At 35.0% G+C, this 17595-nt stretch overlaps 3 protein-coding genes and 1 pseudogene across 3 annotated transcripts; 2 read left to right on the top strand and 2 right to left on the bottom strand.

The window, feature by feature from the left end:
- Nucleotides 1-2880: 2880 nt before the first annotated feature.
- Nucleotides 2881-5344, top strand: LOC108212169 (serpin-ZX). Its single transcript, XM_017383901.2, has 2 exons — nt 2881-4069; nt 4305-5344. The coding sequence occupies exons 1-2, from the start codon at nt 2921-2923 to the stop codon at nt 5097-5099; spliced, it is 1944 nt and encodes a 647-aa protein (XP_017239390.1). The 5' UTR covers nt 2881-2920; the 3' UTR covers nt 5100-5344.
- An 824-nt stretch (nt 5345-6168) lies between these two features.
- Nucleotides 6169-9043, top strand: LOC108212179 (serpin-Z10-like; annotated as a pseudogene).
- Nucleotides 9044-10501: 1458 nt separating this feature from the next.
- Nucleotides 10502-11717, bottom strand: LOC108225229 (short-chain dehydrogenase/reductase 2b). The gene is made up of 4 exons (XM_064087391.1): nt 11686-11717; nt 11312-11582; nt 11110-11187; nt 10502-10724 (listed from the first exon to the last, which is right to left on the bottom strand). The coding sequence occupies exons 1-4, from the start codon at nt 11715-11717 to the stop codon at nt 10524-10526; spliced, it is 582 nt and encodes a 193-aa protein (XP_063943461.1). The 3' UTR covers nt 10502-10523.
- Nucleotides 11718-12907: 1190 nt separating this feature from the next.
- On the bottom strand, nt 12908-14678 carry LOC108194501 (short-chain dehydrogenase/reductase 2b). The gene is made up of 5 exons (XM_017361469.2): nt 14539-14678; nt 14163-14406; nt 13974-14051; nt 13567-13755; nt 12908-13479 (listed from the first exon to the last, which is right to left on the bottom strand). Exons 1-5 carry the CDS (start codon nt 14568-14570, stop codon nt 13102-13104), a joined length of 921 nt encoding a protein of 306 aa, XP_017216958.1. The 5' UTR covers nt 14571-14678; the 3' UTR covers nt 12908-13101.
- Between the last annotated feature and the right edge of the window lie 2917 nt (nt 14679-17595).

The following is a 17595-nucleotide window of genomic DNA, read 5'->3' as shown; positions in this document are numbered from 1 at the left end:
AATGTTTTGGTTTAATAGATAATAAAAAATATACTATAACATGTTATAAAAATATTATTAAAAAATAATGTTATTAATGTATTTTGGTTGAATAATATCACATGTTATTTATTAATAATTATATTTAATGATATTATATTTTTATATATATGGCGCCCGTGTTAATTGTAAAAGCTCGGTTATTTTGAACCAAATTAAAAAATAAATAATTGGTTATATAGATAGGCCCAGAATAATTGGTTACATAGACATGCACTTATTTTGGCCCAAGTACTGAACTACTAAACTTTTAATATTTCGGCTTTAAAAGGATTATTATTGGTTATATGGATACGCCTGTATTTTTTTTTTTTAACGTAGGAACCCGCAGCCGCTACCTTTTGGGTGCGCACAAGGTAAACCCACGAGCTCACGCAATTCAGAAGGCATAATCTCAAAATTCTGCTCCCTTCGGGAGTCGAACCTGTGACCAAGAGGATACTTGTCCCCTCTTTAACCAGCTGAACCAACCCTTGCGGGCAATACGCCCGTATTTTGGCCCAAATTAAAAAGAATAATGACTTATATAGATAGGCCCAGAATAATTGGTTATATAGATAGGCCCGTGTTTTGGCCCAAGTATTGAACTACTAAACTTTTAATATTTCGGTTTTAAAAGGATTATTAATTGGTTATATAGATACGCCAGTATTTTGGCCCAAATTAAAAAAAAATAATTAGTTATATAGATAGGCCCAGAATAATTGGTTATATAGATAGGCATTGGTCGGTCGGTACGCGGGCTTTATATGGACTTTTATAATTAGCGGGTTTCAAACAAAATTAGTGGCCTTCAAACAAAAAGTTTGATTGGTCGGTACGCGGGCTTTTATATGGACTTTTATAATTAGCGGGTTTCAAACAAAATTAGTGGGCTTCAAACAAAAAGTTTGATCTGTCGGTACGCGGGCTTTTATATTGACTTTTATAGTTAGCGGTCTATAAAAAAAGTTAGTGGGCTTTAAACAAAATATAAATATTGCGGTCTATAAAAAAAGTCAGTGGGCTTTAAACAAAATATAAATAAATCAATATATAAAACAAATATACGATCAAAACATAAAACAAATATAAAACCGATAGGCCCAGAATAATTGATTATATAGATAGGCCCGTGTTTTGGCCCAAGTACCGACCGACCGACCAAACTTTTAATGTTTCGGCTTTAATAGTATAGTATAGATAAGTATATTGATGATATTGATTTTCTAACTGAAAAAACTCCATCATTTAAAATAATATCGAGAAACATAGTAATATTATAAATCTATAACATACTATTATACTGTTAAACTATTAAAGCCGAAACATTAAAAGTTTGGTCGGTCGGTACGCGGGCTTTTATACGGACTTTTATAATTAGCGGGCTTCAAACAAAATTAATGGGCTAAGTTTGGTCGATCGGTACGCGGGCTTTTATACGGACTTTTGTAATTAGTGGGCTTCAAACAAAATATAAACAAATCAAAACATAAAACAAATATAAGACCTATTTGATTATACCAAAACTAAAGTCAAACCTTAAAAAATATTATACTATTAAAACTGAAACATTAAAAATTTGGTCGATCAATACACGGGCTTTTATACAGACTTTTATAATTAGCGGGTTTCAAACAAAATTAGTGAATTTCAAACAAAATGTAAACAAATCAAAACATAAAAAAAAAATATAAGAGCAAAATATAAAACAAATATAAGACATATTTGACCTTACCAAAACTAAAGTCAAACCTTAAAAAAATACATACGCATCTATATTTACTATATTATTAAAGCCGAAACATTGAAAGTTTGGTCAGTCGGTACTTTGGCCAAAATACGGGCCTATCTATATACCAATTATTCTTTTTAAGTAAAATATGTCATCTTTTTTTATATTTTTTAACTAAAAAAACTCCATTATTTAAAATAACATCGAAAAACATAGTAATTACCTTTTCAACTAAAATACATTATCTTTTTTATATATACTAACTAAAAAACGGATTTTCTACAATTAACACGGGCTACATATATATAAAAATATAATATTATTATATATAATTATTAATAAATAACTTGTGATATTTTTCAACCAAACACGTTAACATTATTTTTAAATACTCTAATGGACTCACTTTAAAAGTAATATTATAAATCTATAATATACTATTATACTGTTAAATCATGACAATTTCAGTTAGTCGGTCGGTCAATCGAGTTCGGTGAGCCAGTTGGTATTCGTCCCATGAACCTCATTAATTTATAACATATTATAATATATTTTTTATTATCTATTAAACCAAAATATTAAAAATTACGTTAGTATGATGTGTCGGTATTTGGTTTTACGAGTCTTTTTAACTTATTATATGTTCCATATTATATTATAAATTATCAATAACGAAATATTAGAAGATTGATTGGTTGATTTATATATGATTTTATAGATCTTCTTAAATTATAAGATGAAAAAAAAAATATTTGAACATTCTCAGTAAAATATACATGTTCAACCTAATTTTTTATTAGCCGTTTGACTGAATTAACTATTAAGAATTTATCAGCTGTTAAATAAAAAAATTATATAATAATAGTATTCTATTATAATTTTATTCTCACAATAATATTAATTTAAGTTAAAATATATACGATAAGATAGCAAATATTATAACCGCCCGTGCATGGCACGAGTTATAAGCTAGTAATATATAAAATGTAAATTCGATCAAATACCATAATTATGGAAGGAGGCAAGGATGCCCAATATCAAAGTAAACTTTGATTATATCCATATATAATTCTAATTTTAATTTGGTAATATTAATTGCAGTCCTTATAAATAAGGGTTTTTGGTACAGATCGAAAAGAATCATACTCATAATCCTTTGATTTTCTCATGGCTCACAAAAACTCTTTCCTCAACCAGGGTTCTCAGCGATCCTCTAGGGTTCCTACTCAAAACAATTCTCCCCATCTTAATCAAGACTATCAAGAATCCCCTATGCCTCAAAACAATTCTTCCGGTCTTGATCACCACTCTCAAGAATTCTCTGATTTTCGTGTGCTTCCAAACAATTCTCGCGGGCTTTACCATGACTATCAAGAATTCCCTGATTTTCATGTACCTCGAAACAACTCTCTTGGTTGGACTCCTCAACAATTTCCTAATTTTCCAATGTATCGAACCAACTCTCCGGGTTGGACTCCTCAACAATTCCCTAACTTTCGAAGGACTCGAAACAACTCTCCGGCTTGGACTCCTCAACAATTCCCTAATTTTCCAATGACTCGAAACAACTCTTCGGGTTGGACTCCTCAAGAATTCCCTAATTTTCCAATGACTCGAAACAACTCTTCGGGTTGGACTCCTCAAGAATTCCCTAATTTTCCAATAGCTACTCAACAACTCTATGATTTTCCGACGACTCGAAACAACTCTCTCGATCCTGAACATGGCTCTCAACAATTTCCTTATTTTCCAACGACTCAAAACAACTATCTGGGACATGACCGGAGTCCTCAACAATTCCCTGGTTTCCCGATGGCTCCAGAAAACTATCTCAGTCCTGAAGAGGCTTCTCCAGAAAACTATCTCAGTCCTGAAGAGGCTTCTGAACTATTCACTATTTTTCCTGCTGCTCGAAACAACTATCCCGGACTTGATCAAGGCTCTCGCAAAAACCAGGTGGATGTTTCGTTAACCTTAGCCAAGCACCTCCTGTTAAACTATGGCAAAGATTCAAACCTCGTCTTCTCTCCGCTATCCATACAAGTTGTTCTTAGCCTGCTTGCGGCTGGTTCCAGTGGCGAAACCCGAGACCAGCTTCTCTCTTTTCTGAAAGCTGAAAGTGTGGATGAACTTAACTCTGTCTATGCACTTCTTGTTGATGTTGTCTTTGCTGATGGTTCCTCCTCTGGCGGTCCTCGCGTGTCCATTGCCAATGGTGTTTGGCTTGACGAGTCCGTATCGTTCAAGCCTTCGTTCCAGCAAGTTGCGGAAACAATGTACAAGGCGGCTTCTCATCGTGTCGATTTTCAGAACAAGGTCAGCATATCTCAACCAATTAATTCTCTTTGAATCTCTTTAATTTACACCTTACTGTACGTGCAAAAAGTGCTAATAATTAAAGTGAACAATTATTTAGAATCGAAGGGAGTGTAGTGTTACCACCATAAAATTTTGAAAAATTTATAATTATTTGTACTTGTTTATATGATGGTTAATTTACATGATATCAAGATGAACGTAATATGATTTTGATTAAATGTACCTTGTGCAGGCTGAGGAGGTAAAAAACTTGGTGAATTCTTGGGTCGAAAAGGAGACCCGTGGCCTTATAAAAAATATTCTGAATGCAGTCGGCAGGTCAACTCAGCTGATATTAGCCAATGCCCTGTATTTCAAAGGAGCATGGTCTAGCCCATTCGACGCATTCTATACAAGAAACTATGACTTTTACCTCCTCAATTCCAGCTCTATTCAAGTACCCTTCATGACCAGCAATGAGGATCAATTTATCAGCGTTTTTGATGGTTTCAAAGTATTGGAGCTTCCTTATAAACAAGCCCGGAACCAAAGCATGGAGAAAAGGCTTTCTTTTTCCATGTACATTTACCTGCCAGATGCAAAAGACGGCCTGCCAGCACTTATAGAGAGAGCTGGTTCAGAATCTGGATTCCTTGACCGCTATGTTCCAAGTCGAAGAGTTGAAGTTGGAAAGTTCCGAATTCCAAAATTTAAATTTGAGTATTACATTGAAGCAAGCGAAGCGTTACAGAGCCTAGGACTGGTCTCGCTCTTTGGTCCATCAGGAGGCCTCGGGGAGATGGTCTCTAATTCTCTCCCTCTCTTTGTCTCCCAAATAGTGCATAAATCCTTTATTGAAGTCGATGAGAAAGGCACTGAAGCTGCTGCTGCAACTGTTGTTCTCATGCTTGGATCAAGTTGTGTACCTCGGGTAAAGGTTGCGACTGACTTTGTTGCAGACCACCCATTCTTGTTTGTCATTCGGGAAAACGCTACTGGAATGGTGGAGTTCATAGGTCATGTGCTTAATCCTTCAGTTCATGCTTGAACTGCCACTAGCTAGTCTTATCTTCTGAGTTGCAATTATTTGCAGATTAGTTACTTGCTTAATTTTTGGACCTTCAGTAGTTAGTGTTCGGTTGGTTAAAAAATATAATTAATCAATGAGGCAACTTTAATTATTATTTGAGGCATATTTATGATGTTAAGTCTAAATTTTCGACTTGAATCTCTGATCCTAATGTTTGTAATTAAAAGGTTATTCAATATTAATATTTAGTTATTCTCTCCGTCCCTCTCATTTTTTTAAGAGTTAAACTTACAATTTTGTGCTTATTATTATTTTTTTGAAATGGTATTTTTGCATGGACTGATGCTTCACAAAGGGTTTAATAGTAAAGCATCTGGTCTGATCAAATTATATGGCAACCTTCCATGTACAAAACTGCTAAGCAAAACAAGTACAGGATATTATTCAGATATGCTAATAATAAGAATTTGCCATGAGATAGCTACAAGAACTGTACGGTTTCTGAACAGCTTTGCACAAGGTAAAGGCTGTTGTGCATGTTGCCATCAAGATATCTATTTTTTCATTCTCAGGTCCTAATCATCAGCACCCAGCACAACTTGTGTATGTGATGCCTGTATATTACAAGACCCTGTCGTTAAAGAGGATCAAATTACATGATGAGAGATTGTCAAACACAACATTGATATTGTAGTAACTAAGTGACAAGTCTGAGGAAGATTCAGGTAGCTGGGAGACGAATGCAAAATTTCAAAATGTAACATTTTGGAATCATGACAGTCTTCAGTCACAATACGGTGCTTTCCATACTCTTGAGCTTGAGCTTGAGCTTGAGCCTGAACTTTAATATTGAGGTTGGCAAAATGGTATGCCCTCTTAAGTCTTACTTCTGCCACTTTTATTGGCACAGAATTACAAGTTTGTAAATCAGGACGAGCTATTGGATTTGTGAAAGAGCCAGGTGTTGTCGTAGGTGAACATAAAAAAGCGGCTGTTCTTAAAGAATTTGGCAACAATTTACCCGACTTAGGCCTCGGAGATCAAGAATCTGACCATGATTTCATGTCCATCTGCAAGGTCAGTTTTCAGTCATCTTATATGTACAGTTGTCCTTAAGTTTTCTCTGTATGATTTGATATTATAGATTCTCTCAAGTGCACTATAATAAAGCTCTAATTCAAGCTGGAAACATATTTCTTCTAAAAATTAGAGCCTTTTTGTGTGCTTTTTTGTTGCTCTTTCATATATCTACTCCAAATTACTACATATCTTGAAGTTTATCCCTGGTGCATGCTTTAGTTATGATTCCTGGTGTTTTGGTTTTACATTTTATATATAGTTCTGTTGATCTTTTAAATGCAATCAAAGAAAATCCAAGACATACTAAGTTGTACAGAAATTTTAAGCGTATTTGGGCCTGCTGTCATAATATCATACCTCATTTCAGGTTTGTCTGCTCTGCTTTCTGTCCTTTGTTATACCGAATTTTCTGTGGAAATTCCTGTTGCCGGAGTCTCATTTTTATTTTTTTTGTGCTAAATCTGGAGGCTCATTTGTGTATCTAAGAGTAGAGCGTGGTGATTTTATTGCTTTTCTGGCTGCTGGAAATATACTTTTTGAGTATATTGTAGCTGGGGCAAGTGTGCCTAGCTCATGGACTTCATATTTTGCAACATTGTGTAGCAGGCGTGGCACGCTCATGGACTAATTTAATTCATACTTTTTGAGAAGCCCTGAGGTTATTATTGTCCCAAAATATGTTTAATTTTTCATTGGTAGGGGAAGGCGACGATGAAGTGGTAGATCAGCTTAAACCCCTTATTGAATCATGTAGTCCCGCGCGTTGAAAGAAGCAAGTCTTGGAAGAGAACTCCCTGGTACATGCTTTAGTTATGATTTATGATATTTTACTATTACATTTTATATATAGTTCTGTTGATATTTTAGTTTTCTCCTGCCACTTATCATTTATCAATGCTAGAGAAATAAATGGAAGATCGTTAAAAATGCGTAGAGAAATTAGTCTTTCCTCCGGATGATTCTCCTTCATGATTATAGATACAGTTGCTGTAGTATTTAGTTTTTTGTTGTTTTGTTTGTCAATATTGAAGATTTTGCAGAGGCAGTTCCTTGTGCCTTATTATTCATGTTTTGATTCATCAAGGTCATGATCAGTCGTTGGGTAATGTCTTTATTTATGATATCGTTTATGTCTCTTGAGAAACCTATCATCTAGAGTTACTGGCTATCAGTATTTGCCATTCACTCCCAACCCTGTTTCCTCTTTCCATTTTTCTGTATAATTGAGATGAATACCTCATTGTTGAGTGGTTGGATTCTGGATTTTCTTAAGTAAATATATTTGTCCAGTCGTTGTTGAGGACATGCATGATCATGCTATTTTCTCATTTAAATCTGCTTCCTGTAGTGAAATTGTTGAAGAATTAACATTCTTCTTTCATTTGATTTGGTCTCTTTATTTTGCACTTGGCTTAATGATGCAACTGTGCTGGTTTATTAAGCATTATTTTCTTTAAGATTCATTTATGTACCTGGACATACATTTTTCAAGTTATATTAACTGATTAAAGTGAATATTCAACAGGGCTGCAGAAAGAAGTTACAGAGTATTTAAAATCCAAGAGCAGAATAATACATGTTTTGTTCAGGGATGAATATCGGGTCATTTCAGGGTTGGGGAGTCGCTATATCGCCCCCCATCCCCGAATCTGATATCGATTCCAGAGGCCGTCCAAATGCTATGGATACATTTGTCGGAAAGTAATTAACAATGAAATTCTGCAAATTCATTTCCACATTAGCAGCAACATGAAGTTGCGACAGCAAAAAGAGGAACTTTTCTTTGGACTGTTAAACTAGGCCTTTCGCGCATGTCTAAATCCTCCCCGTTTTTCCCCAGGCAACTTCCACTCAAATTTATGCAGAAGATTTGCCAACACAAATTCATTGGTGGCCATAGCAAAAGCAATTCCCTCAATGGTCTTATAAAAAATATTCTGGATTCAGTCGAAAGGTCAACTCAGCTGATATTAGCCAATGCCCTGTATTTCAAAGGAAAATGGTCTAGCCCATTCAATGAATTCTATACAAGAAACTATGACTTTTACCTCCTCAAATTCAATTCCAGCTCTATTCAAATACCCTCCATGACCAGCAATGAGGATCAATATATCAGCGTTTTTGATGGTTTCAAAGTATTGGAGCTTCCTTACAAACAAGCCCGGAACCAAAGCATGGAGAAAAAGCTTTCTTTTTTCCATTTACATTTACCTGACAGATGAAAAAGACGGCTTGCCAGCACTTATAGAGAGAGCTGGTTCAGAACCTGGATTCCTTGACCGCTATGTTCCAAGTCGAAGAGTTGAAGTTGGAAAGTTCCGAATTCCAAAATTTTTATTTGAGTATAACATTGAAGCAAGCGAAGCGTTACAGAGCCCAGGACTGGTCTCGCTCTTTGGTCCATCAGGAGGCCTCGGGGAGATGGTCTCTAATTCTCTCCCTCTCTTTGTCTCCCAAATAGTGCATAAATCCTTTATTGAAGTCGATGAGAAAGGTACTGAAGCTGCTGCTGCCACTGTTGTTGGCATGAGTGGATCAAGTTGTGTACCTCGGGTAAAGGTTGTGACTGACTTTGTTGCAGACCACCCATTCTTGTTTGTCATTCGGGAAAACGCTACTGGAATGGTGGAGTTCATAGGTCATGTGCTTAATCCTTCAGCTCATGCTTGAACTGCCACTAGCTAGTCTTATCTTCCGCATTGCAGTTATTTGCAGATTAGTTACTTGCTTAATTTTTGGGCCTTCAGTAGTTAGTGTTTGGTTGGTTAGAAAATATGATTAATCAATTAGGCAACTTTAATTGTTATTTGAGGCATATTTATGATGTTAAGTCTACATTTCCGACTTGAATCTCTGATCCTAATGTTTGTAATTAAACGTTATTCAATATTAATATTTCGTTATTCTCTCCGTCCCTCTTATTTTTTTAAGAGTTTTCTTTTACTGCTTGTAACACATTTTAGACTGTATTTAAAGTATAGTTTCATAACTTATATTCATAAGAAAGAGCCAAGATTCTCCCACTTTCAACTGATATGGCTAAACGTCTTTACACCCGGCATGTTTATAAGTATACAGAGAGCCTAGTTCCAGTCACCGGATTTGAACAAGTCAACTGAAATTCTCCTGAGTCTAGATGATGATTGAGAAAGCAGCGCTGAGTGTAGAAGTTTGGTGCTAGCTTATGTTGACAGTGTCTTATTTGTAGGGTACATTACTGCATTCACCTATCCTCTGTGACTGGCATCCAGAATCAGCAATGGTTGCAGCTAAAGTACTGCACCAACTTTATGGTGAAAGACTGGTTGGTTTCCATGATTGACAGCGACATTTTCTCCAACTCTGTATATTTGTGCATATATGCGATGTGCTAATTTTGTATTAACTCAATATCTGCAGAAACCATTCGTTGAGCAAGTTTGCTCTCTTTCAGACGAAGTTAAATTAGTGCTTCCAGCAGTCGGTAGGTTGGAGCATGGTCCGACTCTTCTTTTTTCTCTACATGTAAAGCAAACGAGTCACGGTCCTTTTCTAGCCTAGAACTTGACCGATATCAGGTACTGCTATATTGCTAGGGTGTATTTTCCTGGTGGTGGTTTTTGGTTGCTTAGCATGGCAACCTGTTGTATTTACCTTGTTAATTTGGTTTTTTACTCAGTGCTATTAATATTTGATCATCAATTTTTAATCTCTTGGTAGTTGATTGAAGTGTTGTAGATGTTTTATAATATGATTCCTTTACAAGAGACAGTATATATTTCAGTTAAAATCTGATGCTCTAGCCTCTTAGTGGGCCTGACGTTGTACATGTCAAAATGTATGTTGAGAGATCTTTTAAAGCCTGCATATAGGCGGGTGAGTCATTGGCAGTCATATGAATTTGTCTTATTTAAAAAGATTTCCGTGAATGGTGGTTACATATATAAGATTCTACCGTATGATCTCAGATGGAAGATAATATGAATCTTGGATCTCAAATGGAGAGGGGTAATGGCATAATGCAATGGCTAAGATGTATTTTTTTGGTGGTGGTTTTTGTTGCTTATCATGGCAACCTGTTGGATAGCTATTTACATAAAGGTTGTAGCCACATAGGTATGTGCAAGTTACCATTGTCCACATCTTGCTACTTTATACTTGCTCTCCTTGAATCTTCACTAACCCAGTGTCTTGTAGTCTGGATGCACATATGCCTTCTGGTATTCCTGTTATTTTGTACAGACTTTTCTGTAATGATTACTTTTCATTTTCAGCTGCTTGTTTTATTGCACAAATTTCTGGTACCTTCTATGATTTGCAAGCTCCCTGTTAACTTATCTTGAAAGCACTTGTAATGATTTAGCATTAATGTTATATGTCAAATTAGCCACTTACGTTTAGTTCACCATAAAACGATGATAAATTTACTATTCTTGCTGAATTGGAGAGTTGAAGCAGCGGCAGCATCTCTGTAGTCACCGCTTTTGTTCCATAGTAGTTTGTTCTAAGACAATCTTCTGCCAATTCGTAGTCCTCCACAAAAAGTTCTTCTAATAACTGTGCATTCTCATCGATCACCTGGAACCGGAGAAGGACCATCAAATTGGTCAATGGTGTCGGCATTTGGTACTCAGGGTTAGTCTTACTGTACCCTATGATTTTAATATTTATTTATTTAAGGCCTTCTGAAGTATCCTGGTAACTAATCCTCCTTCTGCCACTGTATACGGTTACTTCGATAACTATAACAGTTGTTAATATTTTTGCAGAAAATCTTTATATTCTGAGATTTCTGAAGTTGAGGATCACTCTTATGGTGTTATATATAAGAATAGATTCGGATACGTAGTGCACAAATATAATTAAGCAACTAAGAAAGACTGAGTTCATAACAAAAATTCTAATTTCCACAAACAATGCTGATTATACTTTGTAATCTACTGGTTACTAACTAATGAAGTCTACTTACAAATCCTGCTCCATCTTTGAAGGACCTGAGTTCTTGAGGCTTCACAATAACTAGTCCAGGAGCTGCTGCATTATTCACCTGGACAAGATTAAGGATATAGGTTAGTTTCACAAGTAATGTCCCTTCAATGAGTTGGACAAGATCCATATATTCAACTGCCAGGCAAGTTGTCTAAATATGCGATATCATAATGATTAATTACCAGAATGTCAAGTTTTCCGAAATTGCTTTTTACATAGTTTGCCACTGCTTCAATACTTGCTGAATCTTTAACATCTAGTTGATGAAAATTAACATCTGACAAGCCAGCAAGTTTTAGTTTTTTGACAGCTTCTATTCCGTTTTTCTCATTTCTTGCTGTTAATATCACTCTAATTTCATTTTCAGCAAGCTTTCTGCATATCTCAAAGCCGATTTCTCTGCCTCCTCCTGTTACCAGAGCACACCTACGAAAAGTGCAGGTCACAACTAAACATCAAATTTAACTACTTAATAATTCACATGACATTATTGTATTCACTTGTTGCTTTAAAAGTTCTGCGATTGCACCTGCACATAACATATATAAAATATTACCTTTTTCCACTTAGACTGCTGCTGTCTGTCATTGTTATACTTGGTTTTCTTGATATATTATAGTATGCTCTTACATAAGGAAGAGATCTCTTCTTATCCTATATTTGGGAAAGTACTGCATTTATTATGGTCCATCTGTTGGCTCTCTTGTTATCTTTAGTTTCTACCACTAACCTGTGTGTACACAGTTTCCAGTGCTGCAATACTTGCTAAATCTTTCACATTTAGTTGATGATTAAGAGCAAGTCCAATGCTAGATGCTATATATCTATTGCTATTGCTATAATATAGCACCAAAAAGTGTTTTTTAATGCTAAAATAAAACTTGCACTCCAATGCTAAGTTCTATAACTACTTTCAAATTTAACCAACTCATTAACTTTTACCTAACTTCTATAAATAAAATATAGAACCAAGGATGTGGCAACATGGATGGATCCATCCTTGGTTTCAAATATAGAACCAAGGATGCATCTATGCATGGATGCATCCAATTATAGCACCTCTTTGGAGTTGAGTTTTTTTACTTTTGATGCTATAATATAGCAATAGAACCAAGTATAGCATTGCATTGGAGTTGCTCTAACAATATATGAGGACTTCTAATTTTTTCCACAGCCTCAGTCTCATTATTCTCATTTCCTGCTAATAATATTACTCTAATTTCATTTTCAGCTATATTACCTTTTTTCCGCTCACTGCTTTATGAGTGGTGAATAGGCCGGATCGGGTTACAGATTACAAAAAAGAGGAGAGGAGAGGATGCAGTCGAGGAGGATAGTTAGTGCAGTTTATAAATAGTCCCTAATTAGCAACTTATAAGTTTACTACTAGACTATTTATGTAATAAGTAAAAGTGAAAGTGATTTAATGGTAACTTATAAGTTTGAATTATCAAATATACGGATATGAAATTATTTGAAATAATCATTTAGTTTGATTATTACAGTTTTATAAACATATAAAGTATTGTTTGATAATTTAGCAGCAACACTGTATACATAAATTGGAAATGCATTATAATACTTTTCCGTTGTCCGCCTTTACTTGCAAACTTTGCATTTTCGGGATATTTGTTTAGGGGATTCATTGTCAACTACAGAACTTTAATACTTAAGAACTTCTACCTCTGCTTGATCTTTCGATCTCTTATCCGTAAAAAAAAATAGCATCCGCCAGGCTAAAACCAGAAATAACTCTCTGATATCTACTCTCTGATATCTAAAAATACATGCTATGATCTGGTTTACATGCAGACCAAAGTTTATTATGAAACAGATACAGCAAAAAGATGACCTGTCCGATCATCTTGAGGATCACAGTAAAAGACAGAACACCATAAATCTATTATCTCAATCAATAGAAAATTATTTTAACATTTTATAGTTGTGTAATAAAGGCAGAAAATTTTGGGTACTAGAAAGTTGATGGTTGCATCTCCAGAAAGTAGGTGCCTGAAGGACCATCATCCGGCAACAGTGCCAGCATTACGGGAGCTCTGGCACCTTCCTCTGGAGTTAGGGGTCCTGTTTTACTTGTCAATTCTGTTTGAGTATAGCCTGGATGAACGCAATTGATAAGCATATTGGGGTATTTTTTTGCTAGCAATCTAGTATAGGCATTGATGGCTGCTTTGGATATTTTATAAGCTGACACTACAATAGGCCAACCATTAGCCTTTAAGTTTTTTTCCTCGTAATCCTTGAGAAACCACTCCACAGTCTTATCAATGTCCTCCTCTGTTAAACTTTTCAAATTATTCAAATCTGCTTTCACCTTCTCATTGTAAATCCACTGAAATAAAGAGTAATAACACAGTGAGGTTTTTTGTGTGTGTGGGAGGTTTAGCATGAGTTTTGTATTGACAAGTTACTAACTTACCTTTAGTTCACCAAAAAATGATGATACATTCACTATTCTTGCAGAATTTGAGAGTTGAAGCAGCGGCAGCAGCTCAGTAGTCACCGCTTTTGTTCCATAGTAGTTTGTTCTGAGACAATCTTCTGCCAATTCATAGTTTTCTTCAATAATTCCTTCTAATAAATGTGCATTCTCATCGATCACCTGGAACTGGAAGGGACAATCTGTATGGTCAGTCATGGAGGGCTAAAATACATTAATTTCTTAAGTTTGTGTGAGCATGATAAAACCTCATGTAGCAGATATGCTGATTTTAATCTCTTTATTTTTATTAATATAACTTTGTATTCATATGATTAATACTACTTCGTCAACAAGTTAGATTGATTGATACAAGTTGATCCACTAAGTAATTTAAGTCTACTTACAAATCCTGCTCCATCTTTAAAGGACCTGAAATCCTGAGGCTTTGCTATAACCAGTCCTGGAGCTCCTGCATTATTCACCTGTACAAGATTTCCGATAAACAACATGGATACAAGTTTCTATGAGTTATAACAATCACTATATTCAACTGGTTGGAAAGATGTCTAATTATGTGATATCATAATGATCACCAGAATGTCAAGTTTCCCAAAATTGCCTTTGACATAGTTTGCTACTGCTGCAATACTCTCTGAATCTTTTACGTCTAGTTGATGAGAAACAACATCTGAATTCCCAGAAAGTTTAATTTTTTCCACAGCTTCTATTGCATCTTTCTGACTTCTGTCTGTTAATATCACTCTAATTTCATTTTCAGCAAGCTTTCTGCATATCTCAAAGCCGATTCCTCTGCCTCCTCCTGTCACGAGAGCACACCTACGACAGATGCAGGTCACAACTAAACATCAGATTTAACTACTTAATAATTCACTTTATATAATTATATTACTTGTCGCCTTAAAAGTTCTGCGATTACACCTGCACATAACATATATAATAATATATTACCTTTTCCCACTTAGACTGCCGATATCTGTCATTGCTATTCTTAGTATGTGTTTCTTCTATTTAGAATTCGGTAGATTATTTAAGACCTTATGCAAGGCCTTTTGTAACAGCTTCTAAGATGATAATCGTCTTTTATTGACTAATTGAAGGCCCGAATTAGAAGACTAGTGCTAATGTGACAGCTTCTAGATAACAAACTATTCATAGTTGTAAGAAGGTGAAAATAGAAAGGTCCAATACAAGTGCAGGACATAACTGAACAAAGAAGATATCTCTAAATTCTCTTCTTGTCTTGTCGTTCTTTGTTCATGGATTTAAGGGGGTGTTTGGCCAGTACTTATTCATACCGTTTGTCTCGCTCTGCAAAGGGTTATTGCCTAATCTCAGTACTAGAGATCATGAAGACATACTCTGCGGTCTGCAGAGGATGGTCTAACTGAAGAAGCTGTTGTTACCAAACTTCGGACTTGTCAGTATCATCATTTGTTTCTTCACAGATCACTGAAACACAATTCTTCAGGTTTATGAGATTCTAGACTTACTATATTTAGAGGACTATAAAATAGTAAGCACTAAGCTGTGTGTTATGGGCCTCTATGTGCTATGGCTAAGTATAGTAGTATACAAGTATTTTATTAGATTTCGTTCTCCTTTTTTATATAAAAGAATATACTTGATTCTAGTATAATTCTAAAAAATATATTTTCTTTAATTACAAATATAGTTAAATTTTAAGTGTTGGCCAATTTTTATATTCAAAATCTATGTTATCATGAAAAATAGTGAGATATTTTTTCTTTATCATTTTTAGATTTTTATCACCATTTTTTTTATATTTTAATAATAAAGTTAAAGAGAAGAGATGAAAATTGTCATCATATAAATATTTTAACAGATATAAATTAAACAAAATTTTTATCGCGCGAAGCGCGTTTTTTTCACTAGTTACATACTAAAATTTCTATCAAATTTTCCACTGGGAACCATTTGTCTAGTTTCTTAAATAACTTTTTATTTTGATGTTTTTGAAAAATTCTAATTCTTTTTTACAAAATGTTTACAGAACAAACCAAATTCATTTATTACAATAATATTATAATTAACTTAATTATTTCATAAAAAAACAAGAGATCTTTGAATATAAATGATTAATTTAAGATAACGTCATCTTAAAATTAGTTGATCTGCAAAATATTTACCGAATTTCAAGATAGGCAATTCTTTATTTTATGAAAAAAAGTTAACAGAATAATATTGGATAAATTATTCAAAATATATTCATAACTTCCAAAAGTTATTAAATTGTATTATTTAAGATAACTTTTATTTTCATAGAGGTTGAGTAATTCTATCGTATTGATTTACAAAAGTAGATCAATCAACAAAATAGATAAATAAATGAATAATATCTTGATATCCGGCTGGGTAGGGTTTTAACGGCGTGATTGTTTGAGTAAACCGATACTCTTGAATCTGTGCGTTTTTAGATTTTGTAGAAGAAGTTGAATCTTGACACTGCACAGAAGCATTAAGTGTTGGGATAGAATTTGTGAGCTTAGAAGACAGGAAGAATTAAGAATTTGTGAGCTTGCAAGACGGGAAGAATTAATGATTTTGAGGGAAGCGAGACCGAAACCGAGGGGGAAATCGGGATAGAATTTGTGAGCTTGCAAGACAGGAATTAAATTGTACTCCCTCAGGGTCTTTCTGCGGTGGATGATGTGAATTTTGGGAGTGGAATGTGTTTGGGGGAATTTGCTAATGATACAGGGGGACTTGCATCACTTAGTAACCACTTTAATGTGCAAGAAGAGAATAACATAGCTCAAACTACCTTTCAACATTATCCCGATGTCGAACCTGATTGGGATGCTATACTGCAACAGGAGCCAGTTGCAGTTGGAGTTGATGGTAAGACACAACCCCTTTTTGGTTGAACAATGTTAGTGTTTCATGTTGCCGTATTAGTTTTTTTTTTTTATAGTTTACTTTATGGGTATTAAAACACACCTCGAGACCCCTAATATTAAATTTACAATTGCTAAATGTAATCCAGTCCAGTTGGTGAAAATCGGATGCTGATTCCAATCATCAGCGGGAATTATGTGATTATAATCTGTAGCGTGTTTGATTTAATTTTGTGTCAATTCATATAGGTGAATGTCGGGAATTATGTGATTATAATCAATATTATGTTTGATTTAATTTGAGCCAATTCATATAGTTTGCAGAAAATACATAAACAACATCCTCATTCACTATGTTCAATTTCATAGAAGTTACATGGTTAATTTTGGTAAGCTGTGAATATTTGTATATTAGATAGTTAGGTAACTTGCAATGACTGTTGAGGACCTTGATAGCTAAGTTTCCATATTCTGTGGTAACTACGAAAACCTTGTAACTTGGAGTTCCCTTGTCTAATTTAAAACTCAATAAACCAAACACAGTTACACATATATAATTCAAGGAACTTCTAGCTACATAGTTTGGTTACATAGAAACAAAAGAGGCCTTCTTATGTCCATACAACAGGAGCTACCTAGTCATAAACCCAAATAAATTGATGTATGCTTGCCGAGATTTGGGTCCAAGCTATCAGAAAAGGGAATGTCAACGTGGAGCTCGTTGCTCTTGGACCTTCTAGCGTGTGTGAAATTAATTTTTTTTAAAGGTAAAGAGAAGAAGTAGAGACAAGGAGAGATATGGAATTTAAATTTGCTCTGATCACGATTCACGAGGCCGAGATATTTGTAGGGTTCCCCAGCATGAGAGGCAGTAGGTCCGTATGATGGGTTGACCAAGGCTTTAGGGTCGTTTGAAGTTTCAGAAGTCGGACTTAGAGCCCCATACATGTACTTGGGACTGATCTCTGTCAGCTTTAGAAAGGCAGGTGTCACCGTGTTGGTTGCACGTGGCCACTTGGACGGGGTCGACCAAGAACCAAGGCCTAGCTCTCGGAGAAGGCTTCTAGTCACTGTAGTTGCTGAGAGTGGATTGGGCTGCCTGTGACTGTAGGTAGGGTGTTAAACAGGAGATGAGGACGTTCAAGGCCAA

This window comes from Daucus carota, chromosome 1, assembly GCF_001625215.2.
Source record: "Daucus carota subsp. sativus chromosome 1, DH1 v3.0, whole genome shotgun sequence".
Taxonomy (NCBI): Eukaryota; Viridiplantae; Streptophyta; class Magnoliopsida; order Apiales; family Apiaceae; genus Daucus; species Daucus carota.
This window is presented reverse-complemented; position numbering and strand designations above follow the sequence as displayed.